The 24595-nt window shown below is 38.2% G+C and overlaps 2 protein-coding genes across 5 annotated transcripts in view; both read right to left on the bottom strand.

Annotated features, from left to right (window-relative positions):
* Positions 1 to 8644, bottom strand: part of rab6ba (RAB6B, member RAS oncogene family a) — a 68435-nt gene extending 59791 nt beyond the window's left edge. The window contains exon 1 of one of the 4 annotated variants that reach the window (XM_017438919.3): positions 8372 to 8644. In XM_017438919.3, the coding sequence (XP_017294408.1) occupies positions 8372 to 8441 (70 nt within the window). In that variant the 5' untranslated portion in view covers positions 8442 to 8644. Of the gene's footprint in view, positions 1 to 218; positions 554 to 8371 lie in introns of those variants that run through there. The other 3 variants (XM_017438920.3, XM_037974345.1, XM_037974346.1) reach the window with 3 other exon arrangements.
* A 1466-nt stretch (positions 8645 to 10110) lies between these two features.
* The window catches only part of slco2a1 (solute carrier organic anion transporter family, member 2A1), a 31808-nt gene continuing 17323 nt past the window's right edge, over positions 10111 to 24595 (bottom strand). The window contains exons 2-15 of the mRNA XM_017438921.3: positions 23073 to 23210; positions 22375 to 22537; positions 21699 to 21911; positions 20998 to 21096; positions 20765 to 20898; positions 20304 to 20357; positions 19162 to 19234; positions 18917 to 19081; positions 17943 to 18147; positions 17392 to 17539; positions 14799 to 14962; positions 14409 to 14473; positions 12521 to 12641; positions 10111 to 12424 (exon numbers count right to left, since the gene is read on the bottom strand). Of these exons, the coding sequence (XP_017294410.1) occupies positions 12307 to 12424; positions 12521 to 12641; positions 14409 to 14473; positions 14799 to 14962; positions 17392 to 17539; positions 17943 to 18147; positions 18917 to 19081; positions 19162 to 19234; positions 20304 to 20357; positions 20765 to 20898; positions 20998 to 21096; positions 21699 to 21911; positions 22375 to 22537; positions 23073 to 23210 (1860 nt within the window). The 3' untranslated portion in view covers positions 10111 to 12306. The remainder of the gene's footprint in view (positions 12425 to 12520; positions 12642 to 14408; positions 14474 to 14798; positions 14963 to 17391; positions 17540 to 17942; positions 18148 to 18916; positions 19082 to 19161; positions 19235 to 20303; positions 20358 to 20764; positions 20899 to 20997; positions 21097 to 21698; positions 21912 to 22374; positions 22538 to 23072; positions 23211 to 24595) is intronic.

Genomic DNA, 24595 nt, shown 5'->3' with positions numbered 1-24595 from the left:
GTGGAGCATACAATCAACCAATGGACCAACTGATCATTCCTTGAACTCCAAGTAACTATACTATTATAAATTATACTATTATAAATAACTATTTTGTAGGTCACTCCTTTAAAACAAGCTTCAGATGTTCAGCATCTTAAAATAACAAAAACAAAAAAAAGTGTGCCAGGTTAGGAAAACAGCTACTTGTGTCCTAAATCCATAAACAAAGAGACAACCTCAGTCCATTATCAGACAGATGAGCCGATCAATGGCAGATCAAAGCCATCAGAGACCTTCTTCCCGCCAATCTATATGAGAAGAAAAACACTTGTCAGGAAGACGCAGTTAGATATGAAATGAAAGAGCAGACTACTTATCTTAAGACGCTGGGAGATTATCAGATGTTACACCAGTGATGCAGCACAGGGAATGTTGCCTGGATTTAAGTCTGAAGTCAATACTGTCAGCCTATCTGAAGTCCTTCATTCAAGCAAAACCTTACAAGCTGAGGGCACATCAAGTCCATTTACGGCCCAGTTCTCAGCTGAGTCTCCCTTATTGATTCTCTTTCAGAGGAAGATGGACACCTGAAAAGAACAGACACTATACAGGCTGAGAGAAAAACACTCAAACCTAAACTTTCAGGAGCCTTATTCTGCTTCACCCTGCAGTTTTCATAAGTATTCACATGTTTACAGTACATGTTTAACCTCACTAAGCCATGACAACATGCTACAAACCAACAGCAAAGGACTTTGTGATTTAGATGTGCTCTAAAATAAAATTTTCAGGTCCTCAGCATTTTCTTAAAAACAGTGTTTCTTAGATATGACATTATCCTAGATCATTTTAATCCAAAAAGAAACAAATCTGCCCTTAACCTTGTGTCCGTTTTCAGGTAAACCTTTAAAAATAAATAAATAAAAATTCTGCCCATTGTTTTTATCCAGTCTCTTTTTTGTTGAAGTGCTCCATATCTGTCAGAATGTGAGTGCATCTCTTGCGCACAACTCTCTTCAGGACACCCCTGAAGATTCATTTTTTTAATCAGATTTAGGGCTAGGCCATTCTTTTGTTGATGTGCATGTATGTTTGAGGTTATTGCTATTTTGAAAATTTAAAGATAAGGGGTCATGCCACTTTACTGCAGACACCTGAAACTTTGGGGCTAAAACTGACTGGTTTTTGAAACTGTTCAAAATTCCATGCTACCACTTCAAGATGAAAAAAAAAACATCATGATGTTACCACCACCATCTTTCACGTTGAATATGGTAAATTTATTTTTGAATTGTGACCACAGGTTCAACTTCAGGCTCATGAGAGCAGAACAGATTTCCCCACATGTTTGGTGGTTTCTTGTTTGTTTTCTTTGTGGTGACTCCCTGGGCATATGGGAGTTCACCCTGGTTGCCTCTGGTCCTGCCTTCTGTTCACTCATTCTCAGTAAACTGACCACACGTTGTTTTTATTTTATTTAAAAATAAATCATATTTTTTAAACCTGCCACTTTCTCTGTTGTTGCACTTTTGTTGCAGCTTTTGAGCCAGATTGCAACACCCAGAACAAATTAGTTCGTTTTTCAGTTGAATTACACAGAATGTGTGTCACATTAAAAGTGGGAAACATCCCTTTTTAATATCAAAATGCTGACATTTTAACAAGGGAGAGTTCAGTTGTTATTATCGCTGTATTTGTTTTGAAATCCTTTGTCACAGGAATGGAGATTTTTTTTTTTTTAAAAGGACTTTATAAAGTTAGTCATTTATTCTTTTAGCCTTGAGCATTGCAGTTTATAAAAAGAAATCATGCAGTGATTTCTAGAAGCAGCAGTGGCAAAATGACATATCACTCTTAACAGAACTCCATTATTCTGCTACATGTTTTCTACAATCTCATACCACACTGTTAAAAACCAGATACATGTAAATTATGATTTTAAATGTCTCCAGGGAGCAGAATGCTGCATTAACCATTCTACGAAGGTTGAAATAAGTGAACCTTTTTTTTTTAAAAAAAAGAAAAACAAAAAAACTAAACAGGCATTGCAACTGAGCAGTCATCCTTAAAACCACAGTAGTATTTTCAGTGTAAAGTATGATTGAATGTATTTACTTCTGGTAAATGGCAAATGACCTGCACTTGTATAGTGCTTTATTATGTCCAAGGACCCCAAAGCGCTTCACACTACAATCAATCATCCATCCATTCATTCACACATTCATACACTGATGGCGGTAAGCTACATCTTAGCCACAGCTGCCCTGGGGCGGGCTGACAAAAGTGAGGCTGCTCATCACAGAGCCCTCTGACCACCACCAGTAGGCAAGGCAGGTGAAGTGTCTTGGCCAAGGACACAACAGCTGAGACAGACAGGTGGGGGTTCAAACCGGCAACCCTCCGGTTACAGGACAAACCCTTACCTTTTGAGCCACTGCCGCCCCTGTTCCTACAAATAGGAACAGTTTTTGAATTTTTTTTAATCAAATGTGTCAGGTTGTTGCACACACTACGCCAACATAATTACAAATTTCGTCAGACAAGACTATGATTTGCCCTCTTTTGTCACTTTTCTCTGCTCATCATTGTTCATTAAAAGCATGCAGCTGAACATGGAGCTGCATGTTATGGATGTGCAGTGGTTGTATTTGCATTTGTGGTTTCAGAGCCCTACAGTGATAAAATGTGTTTGCTGTACCCTGTCCAGGAAAACCAAAACTCAGTTTCATTTGCTCAGAAAGCCGCTTCCTGGAGACAAAGTGATTGATGCATTAACAACAAACTAAACTCTGCAATGAAGCACACAGCTCTGGTGAATCAGCACTACTGTATTGTGAAGCCAGCACTTTGTGTTTGCACGATGGCAATCTCTTCACTGTGAAAAATACAAGGTGGCATTTTTTTTTTTATTCAGGAAGCAAAACCTCCCAGCAACAATGCATATACTGTACCCAACATATCCCTATCTGTGTCTCTGAATTGAAATTGAAGCATAAAGAAGGGATTACCTCTAAACAACTGGCATTTACAAAGTAACAAGCAGTATTGTTGTGTTTTAAAAACAAGCTTATGGCAAAAAATGTATGACCCAGAAAGCACCGATCAGTAATTGAAGGCGTTCCAACAATGATTTGGTTGATTGCTTTGAGGCTGGAGCTGGCAAAAAGCAAGCTTGTTTCTCCAGGAGTGTGGGCACACAGACTTGGAAATAGCTGCTGCTTAAAGCCTCCTTAGCTTTGTTGAAAAAATCTTTAGCCACCTCCTTTGTAAGGGGAGTGTAGGAAATAACCACAGACGTAAGCAGGATAAATTTCCTGACAGCTCATTTAACATTCTGCCTGCTTCCTGCTACTTAATCTGGAGTCCCCATCTCTCTGACGTTAGCTGATTCTTTTATGAAAAACAGAACATCATGTTAGCTTTCCCTTTATAGACATGCTTTTCACACACTTCTGCACTGTACCGAGGGTGTCCAGGAGCTCTCCACAGAGGAAAAAGAAGTGAGAGGCCTTTTTCACAGCAGGCTTAGTGCTGATTCTCTTGTTCCTAACATCCTCGAGTCCAGACGTGTGCATTAATAAATGACACTGCAAGAGCTGAGTAGGTTCACGCCCGCCTGGCCACCAGCTGCAACAATCAGAGGCATGTCAAAGAGACACAGCTCCACAGGACATCCTACACTGTCTGGACGATTGACTAATAAAGTCTCCTCTCCCTGATAACAGGCACAGACCTGACTACTTCAGATTAGCTGGGACTTTACAGTACACACAGTGCACAGTCTCCAGTGATGCTGGAGTTTAACAGCTCAAACCATTTTTAGATACAACAGAATAAGGCCAACCTTCTAAAAGCCCACGGGTCTACAAGATAAGTATATTTAAAAGGTTCACTGGCTGATAAAACTTTGCAGCACTTACCTTAATTACCTGAGAGTGACAATGCCAGAAGTAATTAAAGTAATTTGTTACTTATAGTGGAAGCAATATACAAAGCACTGTGTAGCATAAAATAAGACTCAACAAAACAGAACAGAAACTGATCAATGCCATCCTGTCATAATAGATTTACTGGTAAGTAAACATGCTCATGAACCACATCTTTTAGGACCAGTTGGTGAAGAGAAATTATACAAGCTGTAACAAATCAAACTCCTCCCTCTCCTTCTGTTTCTAGAATCCAGCATTGATGATTAACCAAAGCTCAGGTAAATATCCTTTGCAGAAAACTGTGATGACAAAGTGGAGCTCTGATCTTTTAGATACAATAAACCATTACATCATCTTTTTCTCTGTACATGTGAATGATCAAATGACTTCTTAACATGCAGCCAAAATGACTTTTTGGAGTTCACATTTGTATTTGACAACCAGGAAGCTCCAAAAAGCTTGTGCTCAACTCCAAGTGAACATTTGTGCCAAATTAACTTAAAATCCCTCCAGCTTTAAAAGGATCCTTCAGCCATTTTGAGGTGGGGTTCTCAAATTAGCCTGTCTTTACGATTCAAGTGGACCCACTCCAAAGTGGACTTTGTAGTTTTAAAATTTATAGCAGTTTATGTGATCTCCATTTAAGACATTTTTACATCTCTGTCAGTTTTGCATTGCACTTTATTTTGATTGAAATATTATAAAATAACCTCAGGCTGCACCAGAAGTGCTACAGCATGCTGCTGCTGCCACCAAATACCCACATAAACCCATATAAATAACAGTGTATTGAAAAAATCAAAGGCAGTTTAAAGGTCTATAAATATTTTTCGCATGAAATGCTAACAAAATTTGAAGCTTGTGATTACAAGATGGCAACAACCCACTTTGGTTTTGGCTGCGTTCAGACTAGCCATTAGCTCATCAGTCCAGTCAGACTTCATCTCACCAAACTGAGCTCATTCAAAAAGATACCTACAATAGGTAAGATAGTAATTGTTCATAACTTTGCCACAGAATGCAACTTCAAAATGTTACTCACAATGCGGCAGACAGACAGAGCACCCACAAATATATTGTCTTTATATCAGTGGGGTGGAGAAATTTTAAAAAGCTGCATGATTAAAGAATTTAATCATTAAGTAACCCACATTTTCTGAAACAATTCAGAGATCAATAGTTCAGGCTTAAAGTACAGACTACTAATTTATGATCATTAAAGACAAGATCATCTTGACAATACTTAGCTGTAGCTTAAAAAGAACTTGTATAAATCTAAACATCCTACCAGCTCTGTGAATTGGAGAATAAACCCCACTTCCTGATGGTTTGTTTCTGCAGCCAAACCCCCTTCAGTTTGTTGCTTCGACGTCTCCCACCGAATAAAATCAAATGCAACAAATAAACAATTTCTGCAATGATTATTAGATAGCAGATGAAATGGTTTATGTAAGAATAACCATAATCCTCTACAATTCAGTCAGTCCTTCTATAAATTAGAAAACGTCTTTTTTTCACAAAGTTACTGTCAGGTTTCTCTCTAGTCTCTGCAGATTATATTTTGACACTGCTGAGTAAACACTGATGCGGGATTGTAGCTGCCGACGGTAGCTTTCACTTTCAGAAACCAGTTTCTCTGAGATGATGAGCCAGGTACCTTTAGTGAAGGCAACAATGTGTGCTCTTTGTTATTCAACAGTGTTGAGTGAAAAGGAAAAAAACAGAATGAGGGAGTGAGCAGGACGTGGTTCATTCAGTATGTAAGAAAACAAGTACAAATAAAAAAATTGTTAAAAAAATATCAATTGTATGTTTCATCTCAGAAGACGTGCACCTGTTCAGTGGCAGCTTACAAAAAGTTTGAACTTAATAAACTCAGGGTCCGTAACTAAATTGGCTCAAGAGCCAGATTTCTGATAGTTATGATTGCTGTGTTGTATTTATTTATATTCCTGCCATTTTCTCTAACTTACGATGAGCTGTCATCCAGGGCAACTGGAGTTATTTAACTCTAACTGTGCTGCATTAAACAAACAGGAAGATGAATATCCATGTTCTGCAAACTCACCCGGTTTCTGAACATGCATGAAGACCTGGCAGAAATAGAAAGACAAACAGACAATTCTAGCTAGTGTTCACAGAAGTGGCAGAGCAAAAAGATTTTCCCTCTTTGGTACAGAAAACATACAGAAACTGAGTAATTTTCTGTGAACAGCTACATCCTTCTCAGTGTTTCTCTAATCTTGTAATTTCCTATTTGGTTCGTGCATAACTATCACCCGCTGCCTAAAGGAAGGCAATAATATGATCGTCTGTGCATGTGTGTTTGGTTTTAGTTGGATCTGCATCTACAACTGATTAACTTTCACAGGTAACCCAATTCAAGATGGCCACCACAGCTAATCGACATCAGAAAACCGTAAACAAAAATAAGCGAAGCAAAAAAAAAATGGCTATGAGTCAAATTTACAGACACAGAGCTAAAATGTGAAGTTGCAGTTGTAAATTATTGATGAATTTTTATAAGCTTTGACAAAAAAGGCTAAAACTCAATAATTTTTCTAAATTATTTTAATTTAAACTCTGGCATTAAAGAAAAAGGGTGATATGCATTCCTTCAAGAAGGCCTTTATTTATCATTAATTTGTTACTTCTTAGACCTGACAGTATGAGCTTATGGGCCTCATGTGGCCCCAGAGCCACCAGCTGTCAAAGAATGCATTAAGAAGTTGCACTATTGTATTTTTTTATTTTTATTTTTTAAATAGAGAAAGCTACAATACATTATGAACGACTGAAAGATAAATTCTAAGGAAGCCTTAGATTATATTGGCTTTATTTGTTAAAAAAAAAAAGCTTGACATTAACACCAAAGACACTGGAGCATTTCAGCATTTGTGCCATACTTTTTGTTTTAGAAGTATGCATGTTTATATTTATGGTACAGTTCAGAAACATATAAAACAATATAATAGTTTGGTTTTTTTAATGCCCTTTAATATATGCTAGGGTGTTTATGTCTTGTGGTATAAGTTCAGTTCTGTAAGATTTGTGCAGTAGATGCCATATTTAAATTGATATTCAAAACTGTACTTCCAATATTATTTCAGAAGAGATTTACATATTTTTATTATTTCAGCACCTTAACTGCAACAGATGGACATAAACGTAGATGTCAAATATCCTGAAAAGTAAGAGAGAGTTAGAAAATTGCAAAACATCTGCAAACCAAGATGTTTTGACATTACTCTTCTGTGCTCACAGGGTCCAAAAAGTGCACCAATTTGAACTGAATCAAAATATTTTTAACTATTTTAAGAACTCACAGCTGTACTATCATCGTCTCCTGTTCCTTTTATTAAATGAGAGACTTTTGTGCCTGATGACCATCTCATAATCCCAGAACTCATTTTTTTTTTTTTTTTTTTCATTTCTTGTAACAACCATCTAACCTAAAATGTACCCTATTTGTGACAAACTACTTCAAATCTACTCACTGTAAATATGGATTGTCGTGGGTAATTGGTTTTCTGGGGCTCAACTGTCTGTCATCCTAACACTAAAAGTGAGACACCATCAGTTGTTTCTTTTTGCTCGTCTGATAACAAACCTCTGTTCTGACTCAGATACTAAGCAGAGCTGTTTTGAAAAGGATCATTATTCAATGTAACACACCGCCCTGCCATAATGTAACATCAATCGAGATCATACTGGACTGAGCCATCTATGACTAATGTGGCTCATTTGGCTACCAAGCACCTCTGAACCAGACCATAAAACAGACCTGCCCTGTCAGAAGCCAAAACAAACCCAGAGATTTACATCCCATCTCAGCCAGCCTGGTGTAATCTCGTGGGAAAACAACTGAGTTGCCTCAGAGAAATGAAAAGCTCCTGGGAGTCTGAGGGTGTGGGCATGAGGAGCTCAGGATGGACCGCAAGGCTTTGAAAGAAGACGGGTTTAATGAATTCACAGGTTAATTTCTACAGCAGATGCACAAAGAGAGACTGCAGCCACACAAATTATCTCATCGCCTCTGACAACCTGGGTGTGTCTCAACACAGGGACTAATAACTTAGAGCATCCACAGCAGCTCCACACCTCAGACTGGACACAACCCACATTCACCAACCAGTACTTGCTCAAAACTGGACGATAATCCGGGTTTTTTGGAGCTAATGTCCACCTTAAAACACGCAACAAGGCGGATATTTCAGCATCATTTGTCCTTCATAAACTTAAGGAGGCTACAGAAGCCCCACTGGTTACATTAAAGTAACACCCATTTCCTCCGCGCGCTCACAAACTAAAAAAAAAACAGCAACATTTATGAACCACTGAAGTCATTTAGTTCTTCCACACCAGCTAGCGACATGAAGTAGCAGTCTCGCGAGCAGGTGCAACGAGTTCACTTGACACATCCGAGCACGAAGTTTGTAAATGAATAAAACCTCTCTCACCACTCTGCTCCCCGAGAAAGACCAGTTTGAATTTCCTTAGGGGGTTTCCGAAGTCACTTCCCACGGACATTTTGCGGAGAAAAGCAAAGGAAAGGGTTGGGGTGGGGGACACAGGAGACAGGAGGACAGTCTGAGAGGACTTCTTGTGTTCTCCCACCCGACTTGGGTGCTGCTTGCTGAAGATGCTCGACGGTATGGGCGGCGTTGCTGCTTTCTCTTTCTCGCTCAGTCTCTCCCTGTTTGTGCTGCTGCACCGCTCCGTGACGCTGAAGGGGGAGTTTTCTGGGGGGGGCTGCTGATGCGCATGCGCGGGATTTTTTTTTCTATGAATGACAGTTACAATAATAAAATGACGTCATACGTGGAAGTAGAGATTTAATGTAAACAGTGTTGATGGGAGCTGTGGGTTCAAGGCAATCACTGTAGACAATACTTTAGGCAGAACTGCCCAGAAGTTGCTTGATAAGTAAAGCTCTAAAAGAAAATGTTTGGAGAGTGAATAAAATATAAATTTTAGGTAAGGTTAAGTTTTGTTAAATTCACAAATGAAAACTGCGTGTCACGATCTTGCTTCCTGAAATGTGCACAATGTGAACAGATTATTCTGCTCAAGACTTTTAAGTCAGGTTTTTGTCTAAAGCTCATTTAAAATAACCACTCTTGACAAAGGGCTTGTACAATACTAATGTTAAAGAAGATATACTCTAATATTGTAATGTTATTGTCTGTTTCGAGTCAGGGTATCTAAAGAAGCCCCACAGTAAATATCAAGAACTACCACACAAGGTTATAGTTCTTCTTTTCCAGATAAAGAAAAAAAACAAAACAAACAAGAGATGACTAATAAAAGTACAAAGAGATAGAAATACTTAAAACAGCTTTCTTCCCTGGCATTGGATTGACCTATTTTGCAGGATGGAACTGGGACAGATATTTTTTTACATTTAGACAGTTTACTGGCTGTGTCAGTAAGTTGGGGAAAAACAAAATGCTTTTTCTGGTCTTGAAAATGAAATACATTACCATCTTTAAAACCGACTAGTTTACATTTAGCTACGCCTGTGTATATGTAAATCCACTTTAATTTAGACATTTTTTTAGTTTGATTACAAATATGAACTACTGTATTTTTTTATTCTTAGTTTTTTTTATACATTTCCTACTTTTTGTTATTTGCTTTTTAAACATAAAATAAACATTAAGACCTTCTCATTTTTTATGGGACTTTTAAATTTTAGATTTATCAGCAACTGTGCATTGAATAACCACCTAAAAGGAGTTAGAGAAATCTTGATTATTTAACTCAAAACTCTCCAATTTGGTCATGTTTTCTGTAAATTAGATAACTAAAACAGCTAAATAATATCCACTACACCGATTTAAAATACTTGCGAAAGTAGAGATTTCTGGCCCTTTCTATCTATCTCTCCATATATATTATTTTCGATCCTATCAGCCCCAAACCTTTGTTAAGTTCTGTGCAAGCCCTAAAATACACTCCAGCAAAAGAACATTAGATTTCAAGGCTTCAAAGAAATGTAAAAATAAATGTAAAACCACCCAAAAGATCTGTTCCCAACTATTTTAAAAGGTACCTTCATTGCACAATTTCATAGCCTGATTTGAACTTGATCAAAATGCCAAGTAGCAATGCAGCACATTTAAATTTGCTAATTAGGTAAAAACAATTAAACATGTTTTTGTAAACATTTCATTAAAAAACACTTCAGGAGATAGCATAGTGTGCACATTTAATTTATTTTATTCAAAAATATGAATAGCAATGTAGGTGCTTGATATCTGAACATTCATAGCATTGCAATAAAAGAGTTACATAACATCATACATAAAACAAGTAATGCATTTATTTAAAAAAAGGCACTTCGTATGAGACAGTCACCTAGAAAATAATACCTTAAATATTATGCTATACAGTTAAAAGGATACAGAAGGTGTTCCCTTTTCAAACAGAAACCCAAGTACATTCCTATCTACTATAAACACTTAATATGCAAAGAAATGTAGATATTTATTCATCAGTTTGGGTCTTATAAATGCATGTTAAGTTTTGGGAAGTACCTGTGCTACTAAAACAGATATTTTACCAAGCCTGTTCTTACTTGTAATTAACAAATCTACTTTCACATAGGCTGCTGTGTGCACTGCAGTTTACTTCCAAACACATTCAAACCTCAGCTCAGTAGAAGCGTTTCTGTGCAGAGAAGTCCAGAGTGCCATCTGTGCAGTTTTACAGATACTGGGCAAAAATTTGTTGTGGTAGTAGCTGAGACTGTTCCCCAACACACGCTTCAGGCGCTAACAGATCAGACAAGATCTCCGTCATAAAAGGCGGTGGGCAATATGCATTTATTCAAGGACTGCTTGTTTCATTATTATGATCACTGGCATAGTTAAATGGCAGCATTTAGAGCTGTATATTTAACAATGCATTAAAGCTCCTAAAATAATATGACAATTTATTATATTTTCCTGATTACACAGGCAGACTAGCTTGGGCTTTTTCTGCATTTCATACAAGCAGCATCTGCTTCAATACACCTGTATTGTTGAGAGACATTGCCTTGCGGGTGATTTTACACACTGACTGAATGATTGCAGGAGTCTGAAAAGTTTCTCTTTCTGCTGCAGGAAAATAAGGAATCTTTATTCAGCTGTTAGCAAAGATAAACAAAATGCAATAATGCAGATTATTGATACATCATTGTTTCAGGTTATCCATCCATTCATACCCCAACATGGATGATTTTTAATGTAATTTTAAACACATGCCCATTTATACATTGTCACAACAAAAAACATTATGGTATACAAAAATGTTGACTGTGAAATAAGCACAGCTCATGGAGCTGATGCCTGTAGAGTAAGTGCCTGGATGTGAAATGGATACTGTTTTGTACAAATAGGGTATGAAACAGTAATTGCTTTGTGCACAATGTGGGGGCACAATTTGGCAGAAGTGTGAAAAAAGCAGCACTCTCTTACACCGATCCTAATGAGCTGATGACTTCAAAGTTCTGTTAGTGTGTAATTTGCTTTGTTGTTTTTGTGTCAACAATATGCCAACAAGTTTGCTAATTCTGAAGTTGGGGGGAGTCATCGTCTAGAATGTAGCTCCTCAGTGAGCCTGTAAACCAGGGGTGTCAAACTCCAGGCCTCACAGCTCCACTGTCCTGGAAGTTTTAGTTTTTTCTGCTCCAACACACCTGATTCAAATGGTTTAATCACCTCCTCACCAAATCATCAAGTTCTCCAGAAGCACGTCCACAAGTAATTCATTTAAACCATGTGTTTTAAAGCAAGAACATATCTAAAACATACAGGACAGCGGCCCCTGAGAAATGGAGATTGACATGTGTGCTCTAAACTTTTAAAATACTGTGAACCAACTCCCTCGTAGCTGCTGCTTGTCTCTTTGTTCTTCTTATTTGTAATTTTTTTTTTACAGAGCCTTAATTTGAAAGTTTGACAGATACATCTTGCCTTCAGATCTGCAGCTGGAATAACTAGAAACATCCTTATTACATTTCTGCTCACACAACTACTGTAAAATCTGAACAGAATTTGTCAGTGTGCACATTTGTCTCTCTTGCTCTCGTCCTCTCTATTCCCTCATTGAGCACACCATGTGTTGCATTCTATTTGAAAGTAACAAAGCTTGTATTTTCAGAGTTATTCCTATTATAAAACAAAGATGTGTCCAAAATCATCCTTCTTTTAAGAAAATATTCTACCTCTAAACAGTGAGGCTCCAGGTGGGAAGCCGGTCCTGCAGAAATTGAGGTCACTGTAGACCCGTCTTTATTAGGAATTCCCCTCACTGACGCAGCTTTCCCAGGAACACTCGTCTTCAAAAAAATTTTTTTTTATCATAGCAAAGTTATGAGAGCCTCGGATTAACAGGGTCTCAGAACTGATCACAGCAGTGCTTGCCTCTTTTCCAGAGTGTATTCCTTAATATTCTTCTCCTTCCATGCCAGAATTATCAGCAGGCAGACACCTATCAATTTATAACCCACTTGTAAACCCAAGTACCTGCAAGGGGAGACAAATGATTTGTAAATGTATGCAATGTAACAATATATGCACCTTGTCTGTACAGGATGTCTTTAGAGTGATAAATGCTCATACCGGCTTCGTAAGAGGTTGTTGTCATAGTAACCACAGCTAAACCTCTTTCCACACACTTGCTTCCACCAGATACAGGAAGAGTCAATGGTCATGCCAAAGAGGGCCGGGGATGGGAGCCACGCTGAGGGGAATGAACAAAATGTGTCAATGGTGAGCTCATATAATATCTGTTTGGTAGATATCAGCGAAAGGACAACAGTGTGACCTGTAAGAACTAATGTTGGGTTCAGTTCCACACTAACCAGCAAATGACTTGATATAAAATATCCCAGTTGTGCTGCTACATGAAACAGCTTCAATAAATTGATGTGAAAGAAGGAGGGACTGTACAGAAACCCAAAGAAATGGAATATCCAAATATTGAAGGTTTCAAACACAATTTAATCTTACATTTAGAACTGAAATTAAATTACTTTTAATTATTAATTTAATTTCTTTATTTTATACTTTAAGTTCACATTGTAAAATCCTGTGAAATGTTTCATTTATTATTTGCATTTTTCAAAAACACTAATTTGACAACATATTTCCATGTGTAGCAAGCTGTCACATTAAAATTGAGTATAAATAATTAAATAAGTAAAGTTTGATATTTCTGATTGTTCATTTGAATGTTGATATATGTATAATAGGTAACAGTATAGTGATTGTGTATATTTTTCATGTAATTTTATCACAAGGTTATACGGTGGGTTGCAAAAGAATTCACCCCAGTTTTAATTCTTTGGAAGACTCAAACAAGTCTCCCCTCAAGAATTTCTCTATATTTCGTGTCATCCATTTTTCTTTCAACTCTGACCAGTTTCCCAATCCCTGCTGATGAAAAACATCCCCACAGCATGATGCTGCCACCACTATTCTTCACAGTAGGGATGGTGTTCTCTGCCTGATGAGTGTTTTTTTTTATATTCCAGACATGGTGTGTCCTTGATGTCTAAAAAGGTCAGTTTTAGACTCATCGGACCACAGCACCTTCTTCCACATGTTTGAGGAGTCTTCAAATGCCTTTTGGCAAATTCCACAAGGTCTGCCAAATTATTTCTTTAAGTGAGGCCTTTTTCCTGACACTCTTCCAAGAAGCTCAGCACTGTACAGCTTACAGTGGTCCTATGGACAGATCCTCCCATCTTTGCAGAAGAGCTCCATTAGGGTTATCTTTGGCCTCCTGGAGGTTTCTCAGAGTAATGCCCTCCTTACCCGGTCTGTGAGAGTTACTGGATGACCCTCTCTTGGCAGATTTGTTGTGGTGACACTATAGCTTTACATCTTTTAGCAGTGGATTTAATGTAACTCTGTGGGTCTTTTAGGGTTTAGGATAAATTTTTTATACCCAAACTCTGATCTGTACTTCTCCACAACTCTGTTTCTGACCTGTGTGGACAGATCCTTGGTCTTCATACTGCCCCTTGCTTGGTGGTAGACCTTACTACTTAGAGGTGTTGATTCTGAGAACTATCAGAGCAGGTGTATATATTCTGAGATCATTGGACACACAGCTGGATCTTATGTAACTAATTATGTGGCTTCTAGAGGTGATGGTTGGGACTTCAATGCAAAGGGTATGAATGCCTACGCACCACTTTTCAGTTGTATATTTTTAGTTATTTAAAACAAGTTTTTACAACAAATTCACCCCATTTAACTTAAGAGGGAGCGAGTACTTTAGCAACTCACAGAATAAATCTCATGACATCTTCAACAAATGAACATTGAATGTCTCTTATTCACCCTCAAACCTAATAAAGACATTAAAATAATACACACTACTTGTAAAATCATTTTGCTTTTCGTCACAGCACTGAATGGTTTAACACAAATTTCTAAAAAAAAAAAAAAAAACTAGCTTAAGCATTCATCTAAGAAACTGAGTATTTTAGTAAAAACGTACCTAATACTCTCATGAGTAAAAACTGAATTCCTATAGCAAATGATTTCTCTTCAGGGGAAACATATCTGTAAAAGAAGAGGAAAAGAGATTAGAAACAGAGTGTGTGTTTGTATATCACAGGCACACAACTTCACAAATTCTTGCTCAGTTTTACTGAGGCAGAATATAGGACGTAAACACTTTAATATAGACAGATCTACAGAAGGGCTAAAGGATGGATGATATGTGAACAGAATTGGAGTCACTGATAGTTTGTAGAGATGACTAGACAGATAAAAACAGTTTTGTTTCTAAAGAACAAGCCAACTATACCATACAAATCATGACAGATTAGTGACTGAACTGACTTTGAACATACCAAATATAAAATAAATCAACATAATTCCGTACCTGAGTAGCATCATGTACATAGGGTTGTGAGTTAAGCAGGCGATTAATGATGCTAAAGAGATGACGAGTATGACAGGGATGAGGAAATGTGGGCAGATGTTTGGACAAGGAGCTGGACGGGCGTGGCTTGGACTCCTTGATATACACCTGCAGTCGGTATAAGTCTGTAAGAAAAACAGAAATCTTATGAACACTTTTCTTTTTATTCTGCTTACCTTGGCACATTGGAAAAAAAAACAAAAAACATTACTGAATTGTTGTTACCACAAGGCAGACAGCGTGTTACCAGCAGCAGAGCTTGCAGCTAACCTTCTCACCAATGTTGCATAAACAGATATTCTGAGCAGATCCTGAGTCAATGCCTGTCCATCTTTGAATTGAGATGGCTTAGTGATTGATGGGAAGCTTTTGGGAAGTAGCTGAACAAGTTGTGATCACCTCAGGTGTTTTGTGTTGCTGATCTTTGTGTCACACAGCCAAAAAAAAAAAAAAAAAACTGGAAAGAAACTAAATTGACTATATGACAATATATGTGATGATAGTTTGACTTTTTAGTAAATATTTAGATTTTTGTTGGAAACAGCTGAGAATATAGTAAGCAGCCTTTTAGCTGAGCATTACACAAAAAACTATTAAATACCTAACATTCCTTAAAATAATATCACCCACAACCTTTCATGAGTTTTAGACTATGTTGAGGAATGACAAAGGTATAGCCGTTTTTGTCAAACCTAGAAAATAACAAAATGCACAATCTCATGCAATATTATAAGATGTCATGCTCAGCGAATGTGTTGTGAATACGTCTCCGCTACAACCACACCATATATTAGCTCAACATTTGTGAAATTAACTGTGTTATAGCCCTTTCTATGTTTTCTAAGGTCAGTTGTTCTGTGACAACCATCTTGAATCAGGTTGACTTCAAAAGTTATTCCGTTGTTAATGTTCATTCAGTGATTACTTTCTGTACTTTTCATAAAAAACTTGTCCAGCAGTTCATGAGATACTTTGATAAAAGACAAACACAGACACGCCTTTATGTTTTGGAAGCAGGCAATGAGGAAGGTTGTTGTTGTGTGATGATTGTATGAAGTCACAACACTTCGCCAATAGAAATGAGAAACTTTCACCAAGAATGTGTCCCAGAATATCACCAGGTAAACCTAACATAGTCGGTGAGTGAAACAGAGTACTTTGGATCAGGATTAAATGGATTTTTCTGTAAAATTTGAAAAAAAAGCAACCACAGTAATTAATACAAATTAGACAAAAGATAGGTAATATTTATAAAAATCTTTTAGATATATAGTCAAGTCTGTGCTTGAATTCCAGTTCCCAGAGAACTTTAAAAAGAGAGTATTAATCCATTAATGTATCTGTAGTCACCATTGTCTGTGTGTAAGTCTCAGTGGGCATACGAGCTGACTGAATCTGACTAATGCTCTGTTGGAAGCCTCACAATCCACCAAATGGAAGGATTTTCTCAAGCTGTGACATTTACACTCAGTGATTTGGGCTCCTTTTAAGACCCATCCTAAGCTTCCTGTAAGTCAAAAGCATTGATTAGATATTCATTATGAGCAGCTTGTATCTTGTTAGGATCAGAGCACTCTAACTTTTAGTAGACTGGAAGATACTGGACAGCAAGACACATTATATCAGTCTTGTAAAACATAATTACTGCATCAGCACGGCTTCTCAAGCACCATGCTGCAAATATGAAAGGTATTTTGAAAACAGACCTTAAAATTAATCTAAAGTCATCTCCAGCTTTGTGTATTCACTTCAAAAGCTAGAGTAAAGTTTAATAGTCTTATTTGTGTAAGATGCTTTCTACCAAAGTTAAACAACTTAATATATGTGAGCAATAATCGTGATTAGAGCTGGTTGAATTGTTTAGGCTCCCTTCACACTGGATGGAGATCCCACTACATCAAAAAAAAAAAAAAAAAAAAAAAATCAGCCAGAATGTGGATGGAGCATGGTGGCAGCCTATTCATGACATAGGGCCAAATACACCAGCATGGCTTGGTTGTCTAGAATCTGCAGCAGGATTGGTTACACTGACCGATCCTGCTGCAGACCACATCACACCATCAGCATGAAGTGATTTTCTAGCACTTCTAGCCCTCTTTTCTCTGCTCCTGGTGGAAGGCAGACATGTTTTTTTCTCTCTGTCTCTTGCTCTCTGGCTCCTGAGTGTGTTCAATACCTCAAGTTTAATTATTCCCTCTTTGAGTTAACAACTCAAGGATGGATTACATGTTGAAATCAAATAATGCGGAAAAGATATTCTAAAGAATATCTGACTTCTACACACATACGACACATGGTTGACAGCCTTTTATTTGCAGTATGTTTTCTTGAAAGATGGCTGCGCTGAATGTAATTATTTTTTTTAGTACAGAAAAGAATTATCAACCACTCCTATTTATAATGATTAATTTGCCTCAAGTAATTTCCTTCATTTCTGCTGATAAAGTCCTGAATTTTTGTAAGACTTCATTCTAGTGTAGGCTTTATTAAAATCAAACACAAAATGCTAATGTACTCAGAACCCCATGAAAACCTGCTGAGAGGAGGCACTGACCTGAACTCTGTGAGTGCTGTTGGGGTTCTTGGTGAAGTTGGTGCAGCCTGCATGGCAGGGAGAAATGTACTCAACGTCATCAGAGCCACACACGGGGTTAAAGGCGTTGTCAGGACAAGAGCAGTTCGAATAGCAGCTGGATAAAAATCTGTGGAGGATGAGAGAGTTAAATACATACATGAAGTTCATGTTAATGTGCAAAGTTATTGCGGTAAAACACAACACAGTCAACCACGGGACAATAAAAGCATGAAACCTTGATCTACTCAAATTTCATGTAAGATTTTCTATAAATATGCATTATTAAATGACTTTGAATTGAATTTTTATCTGTTTTTCTGTGAATTTTTTTGTTTTTTTGGAACAACAAATTTTTGTTTCTGAAACCCTTCAAAATCGCTATAACAACAACTGAAAACTGACAAAATTTAGAAGAAATATCACCGTTTTCAAATGTAAGCTGTACTGACTTTCTGTGATCTGTGTTCAACTGTTTGGATGCAAACAACCTCATTTGAAACCTCTATGTGAATCTGATTCCCCTCACTCACCCATTCTGTCCGACTAGGTTATGATTGACCCCCGAGACCTTCTGCGTGGAACAGCCCATGAAGAAAAGAGGTACACAGAAAAGGGTGGAAATGATGAGCATGACCACAGAGAAACGAGGGACCATCTTCTGAGAGAGATTAACCCTCTTCATGATGACCCCGCCGATCAGCATCCCCACTGCCACTGCTGGCAGAGTCACAGCACCTAAGAACCAAAAACAGCTCAGCTTTCTCCAAGTTGTTTGATAAAAGGAGTCAAAAGGTTTAAAAACTGTTTGCTGTGCAAGTTCCTCAGGCTAGAATTATTATTGTCACCCAAACACGTAAAAAAAAATTAAAGGATTTCGTGATTGAATGAATGTTGTCTGCAACCTTTTAAACTAAGGTCCTCCTATGTTAAGGAATGAGTTGTAGCAGTTTTGGTCAATATTTGTAAATGACGTTATACACAATGCCATGCAAAATTGTGAGCTCTCACATGATCCATTAGCAGTTAGAGGTAAAGTACATAATAGGGATCATTCTCAGCTACTGCCACACCAGATTTTAGCTCAATTACTATAAAACTTACTAAGGTATAGCCATTTTGTGTCGACTAAGGCCAATTAGCTGTGGTGGCCATCTTAAACTGGACGGACTCCAAAAGTTAATCAGTTGTAGATGTACATTATATAATAACTTTTTAAGAATTTCAATAAAATTTGTTTAGTGGTTCCTAAGAAATTTTGCAAAAAAAGCCCAAAACAAATAAAGAACAAAAACAGACTAACTTAACTTTATTAGTTAATAGCAAAGATCTTGCACAATGTATCACTCTCAGGAAACCTTTTAATGAAGTCTTCTATGTAAAATGAGTCACTAAGACAAACCCCGAACTTTTGACACTAATAATGAGTTGCTGACAGGGAAACAAAAAGTGATTTACAACACTTAAAATCCAACCACTACATTTTCCCCTCACTTTTTGTACTTACCTACAAGCAGGATGCTGTAAGAAACTGAAGCCCCGTACTGTCGTTCCAGGAACTTCTGAAGGAACGTAGACAGACCTGAGATCACCGAGGAAAAGCAGCACTGGGCCAGGATCAGCAACAGCAACCGAGGGTTCAACAGGAGGTTGATAAACATATGAGGAAACCCTGATGGATCACATCCAGACACACTGATTACTACAATACTACTAGTTAGTCAGGACATCAATCTAAGAATGGTGACTTACTTTTGAGGAAGTCAAGTAAAGAAATATCTACTGCCTTTGAGTCATCACTGGAGTCTGTCTCACTTTCAGTACTCTAGAAAGCAAACATTCATTTTATTTATTTGATAAGCTCATCTCATCATGTTAGTTACTTGTTCAGTTTTCTTTGCTGACTGTTTTAATTCGTCTGTTAGCCAAGTGAAATTACAGCAACTATTCACTGGTCACTACTTGCACTTAACCAGTGATATCCAAAGTTGGGATCAGGAGCCCACTGTGGGTCATAAAATGTCAAGTGAGGGTCCCCGGGTGATTGCCAGAAATCAAATTAAAATGTGAAAAGATTGCTAGGGAAAAGTTTTAACCATACTCATTACAAAGAATACATGCAATAATCACAAATGAATAAAAATGGGATCATAGTTCTTTAGGCTGTTTGCATTGTCATGCTTTTGTTTACTAGTGTTATGAGCAATGTTTGCATATCTTTATTTTAAAGTCTTAGAAACTGGGTTATTGTTCACTAGGGAACATATATGTGGCAAGCTTAGATGTCTGCATTTTCAGGACAGTGTTTCACATAAAAAAACACTGTCAATAAAGATTATGCTGCCATGTTTATCATTTTATTCTGAATGGACTCTCCTAATTTCACAAGATGTATTTTTATGCATTTTGTTTGGACTGATAACAACGTACAACACACACAAGGTGTTAATTTTAGGCTTTGACATGTAAACTGTCAAAGCATCAGAGCTTACAACATCACTGATATTTTAAGAAATAGTAGTCCCTACCAAGTAGCTGTGCTGCTTCACTAATTTGTATGAAATAATAACTAAGAAAAAAAAGGGCTAATATTTACTGCTTCTCTCAAAAAGTGTTAATTTCCAAAGGCAGCAGAGCAGAACTTATCTCCAAATTGTCTAATTTTGGACTCATCGGCATGTAAGGAATTCATGTATTCTCACAACTGCTTTTGTTTGTTTGTATCAAAGGTTCTCTCTGAAACTAAGAACTTTGTTTATGTTTTGTTGAAGTTGTTGAATGGAGTAGCCCAACAACTAAAAGAGAAAATAGAACAACAAGAGTATTTAGGTATTCTTTGCATTGGGATATCTGTTTGGGACTTGAGCTTAAATACTTAAATACTCATCACTTACAGGTCCTGACTTGTTCAAATCCAAGTAAATGCTGGGTGAGTCAGGATGTGGTTTCTAAAACACAAAGAGGACATGATCGTTTTAAAGTTTTTTGACTTTAGTGCATCTTTAAGCAGACTGTTTACAATAATTGATGTACTGAATGGTACAAAATTGTTCTTAGTAATGAAAATATGTTCAGTGACATGATGTTTAGAAGAAAATTAAACTTGTAATGCTCACATACAGCCAGTAGAGGTCAGTACAACATGGCATTCTGTATTCTAGTTTCACAGCCATGTCACATTGAACACAACAATAAACTGAAATACTTTTCAGAAACACCTTCGTATTTGTTTTGAGTAGTAAGGTGTGTTCAAATTTTTCATTGGTAGTGTTTATGTCTAAACATGGTCAATTAAGATGAAACATTTCTACATGGCTGCACTGTGTAAAAAGTGCTTCTCAGAGTTTAGACTTACTTCTGTCTGCATTTGGCGAGGGAAGAAGAAGTATGGGATGGAGGTGAGAAACAGGCAGCCAGAGGCGACGAGCAGACCCATCCACCAGGCCCCCACCCAGCGGGGATCACCCGGTCGCAACTCCTGTTCTACTCCTGGAGGAACCAGCAGTAAATTTTCAGGCTTCTTACAAAGCTAAGCTGATATACCGGACTATAACCTAAGTGTTGGGTCCTTTTAAAACTCGTTCCTACCCAAACCGATTCTGTCCGCATCCACATAGATCCGCAGCATGACTGAGCCCAGCAGGTAGCCAATGGCAGGTCCAAATACAGACAACGCAAACAAGATAGCTGGAAATGATAAAAGAAGTGTTAGTGGAAAAAAAAAAATCTATACAGGAAATGATCAAGTTAAAAAATTATACATACAAGTTATTTGTGTTTTCTTGTTCATATTTATGGCCTGCAGTTGTGTTTGTACATGTGTCTGTTAGTAAGATAGCTCATGAACCACAAAATTGTATTTTAATGAAACTCTCATGAAGTAATCACTGGGTTTACATCTACAACTGATTAATTTAGAGATAATCAAGATGGCTGCCATGTTATGCATTCCTTTAAGGATGCTTGGCCTTCAACTGTAACATGTATTATGCAAATATATAAATACAAAAGCAGGAAATCACACCGTGACCTCAGTAACCAAGAAAAATGTAGACAAAAATAATCTTCAAACTGGAGCAACAAAAGAGAACTGAGCAATCAATTCTAATAATAAAACTTTTAAACATCAATTTCCAAAAACTTTTTAGTTTAAAAGAGTCTTTTTTCTCTTAGTTTTCTAAATCCAACCCTGGACAATAACCAAATGGTACAACAGCACCTCCCTTAAATAGTTTGTCCTGTCTGCACACAAACCAATCTTCTGTATTTTTGCACTACAGGTCATTCACCTATGTAAAGAGGGGAGTTGTTCTGTCCAGCAAAATCATCGATATAGGAAATCCCGAAGGGCTGGATGGGCACTGAGCCGACCCCAAACAGCAGCTGAGCGATGGCCATGAGCATCCACAGGTTGTTGGTGTCAGCTAACCGTCTGCTTTCATCGCTGCCACACGACTCGGTGCTGTTCACGGTGTCATGCAGGTTGCAAATGTCGTGGCGATCTAGGGTGCACCAGGTGGTCGCACACAGTTGGAGATAAGAAGAAACAAGGAAAAAACTGTGATAAGTAATGAGAGGAAACAGGACATTTTTAATTTCCTGAAGCTTGCCTGCCTTTCCACTGATACCAGTGTATTCTGAGACAAAATGAAGTGGAAGGAAGGTGCTCTGTTATTACAAACGATATACCCTCAAGGTACCTCTAATGTCTGGCTTTTAGCAAGTACACAGAATTTTTGAGTTTCCTTCTTACTTGTGCAAGAGAACATCAATAAAGCTGAGCGAGCCAAGTTGAAAGATACTTTTTTGACTCTTGCAGAGTGCTGTGAAGGCTCCAGTCAGGGGGAAAAAAGATGTGAAGCTATCAACAAACCCTCAAGTTTGATAAATTTTTTTGATATATTTTGTCCAAAATGACTCAGATCAGTGAAGTCACATGGCCTGGTCTTTTCAACATAGCCTTACTGTGTAAAACAGAGTCGTATTTGTAGTGCTGCGACAGGAAGTGAGGTAAGGTGAGGACCATGGCACTGACAGCCATCAGCAGTCCACCAATTCCAATGGCGCGAGGACGGTGGACCCGATTCCCAAAGTAACTCACAAACACAATCAGGATGCTGTTGCTGACCTAAAGACAGAAAGAGACCATCGGTTTACAAAGAAACAAGATTTTCTCTCGAGTGACTCTTTTTGAGTACACAATTATTTGATCCATTTTCACTAAAAATAATATTAAAGCAGCTTTAAACAACCATATATATATAGAGTAATGTTTGACTCGAACGTTTAGGCCATGTTTGGTTAGTTTTCCATAGGTATTTTCAAAAGGCGAGCAATAGTAACTGTCAATAGAGTAGCTGTAGTTTGACCCAGGGTCATGTGTATTTGACAAATAAAAAACATTTACACTTGTGATGCATTTTAATCCCACTTAAGCAGATAAAAAAAAACTATCCTCCACATACTGAACATTAGGCCATTCTTTCTGGCCCTTGTTTCTACAGTATGATTGCTCCAAATACCTAGAGTCCCACTTGATTTGTCAGGAAATGAGATTTTGATACACTGCTTGTACTTCAACTCCCGTTCTGTCATTAGTGCCTTTGAAATAAAGCTATCGTGATTTTACAGTGTGCAATGATGTTGTTATTGTTGGTTCCTACCTCGTTGAGAGAGGAAATGGTGCCCGAGGAGTAGCTGCTGAGGCCATAGCGTTTCTCGATTGTGGAGATGGTGCTCTTGAAGTAGGCGCTGTACATCAGCTGAGAGAACTGCAGGAGACCGTGGCACAGGACGAACAGCTGGGAAAAACGGTGCATGTTACTTGAGTTTATACATTATTTTAACAAAAAAGAGATTACAGCAGCATGAGAAAAGACAGGTAGACCTGAAATATAAAATCTGTAAAAGTTCCAAATTATTGAAAAAGTAATGTATTTTTATCATTGTTAGGACAATGTACTGACTTCCACTTATTATTGTAGCCTAATTCTGACCCTTATCTTAAACTTAATCATTACAAGTACATGCCTAACCCCAACCTAAACTCAATTCACACCTTAGTCTTAATATAACATCTCACAAAATCAGGACTTTGGTGCCCGGTCCTGATATTTGGCACACTAAAACAGAGACAAAAACATTGTCCTCTTGTCACCTGTGGTGGAGAGTAATAATTGCTTCTAGAGTTGCGCCGCTCAAGGTGGCTGCATGTTCGAGTAGCTCTGTTACATTCACTCTGTGATATTGCTTTTGAAAACTTTATTGCTCTTTTTTTCTTGATGTAAATCACTTTTTTAGATCATTATTTTCTCTGGTGTTGGATGCTGTGCAGCAGGAAGGATTTTTACTGAAACCTATTTTACTTTTGGACATTTTGTTATGATGTGTAACCATAACAACAAGTGTTAAATGTAAAGAACCCTGAAGTCCAGTCATGCCCAGAACCAAGCAGACCGCCTGTAAATCCACCGTAGATCCGCATTGCCGGCAGTAAGTCGGATTTGTTTCCAGTGAGAGTTGGACTCCACCAAGGTTGCCCTTTGTCACCGATTCTGTTCATAACTTTTATGGACAGAATTTCTAGGCGCAGCCAAGGTGTTGAGGGGATCCGGTTTGGTGACCTTAGGATTGCGTCTCTGCTTTTTGCAGATGAAGTGGTCCTACTGGCTTCATCAGACCGTGATCTACAGCTCTCGCTGGAGCGGTTTGCAGCTGAGTGTGAAATGGCCGGGATGAGGATCAGTGCCTCCAAATCCGAGGCCATGGTCTTGAGCCGGAAAAGGGTAGAGTGGGAAAAATGGAGCGGGAGATCGACAGGCGGATTGGTGCAGCGTCTGCAGTGAAGCAGGCGCTGTACCGGTCTGTCATGGTGAAGAGAGAGCTGAGTCAGAAGGCGAAGTTCTCGATTTACCGGTCGATCTACGTTCCTACCCTCATCTATGGTCACGAGCTTTGGGTAGTGACGGAAAGAACGAGATTGCGAATACTAGCGGCTGAAATGAGTTTCCTCCTCAGGGTGTCTGGGCTCTCCCTTAGAGATAGGGTGAGAAGCTCGGTCATCCGGGAGGGACTCAGAGTAGAGCCGCTGCTCCTCCACGTCGAGAGGAGCCAGCTGAGGTGGCTCGGGCATCTGGTGAGGATGCCTCCTGGACGCCTCCCTGGTGAGGTGTTCCGGGCACGTCCC

The sequence above is a fragment of the Kryptolebias marmoratus genome, linkage group LG24 (assembly GCF_001649575.2).
Source record: "Kryptolebias marmoratus isolate JLee-2015 linkage group LG24, ASM164957v2, whole genome shotgun sequence".
NCBI classification, from domain to species: Eukaryota; Metazoa; Chordata; class Actinopteri; order Cyprinodontiformes; family Rivulidae; genus Kryptolebias; species Kryptolebias marmoratus.
This window is presented reverse-complemented; position numbering and strand designations above follow the sequence as displayed.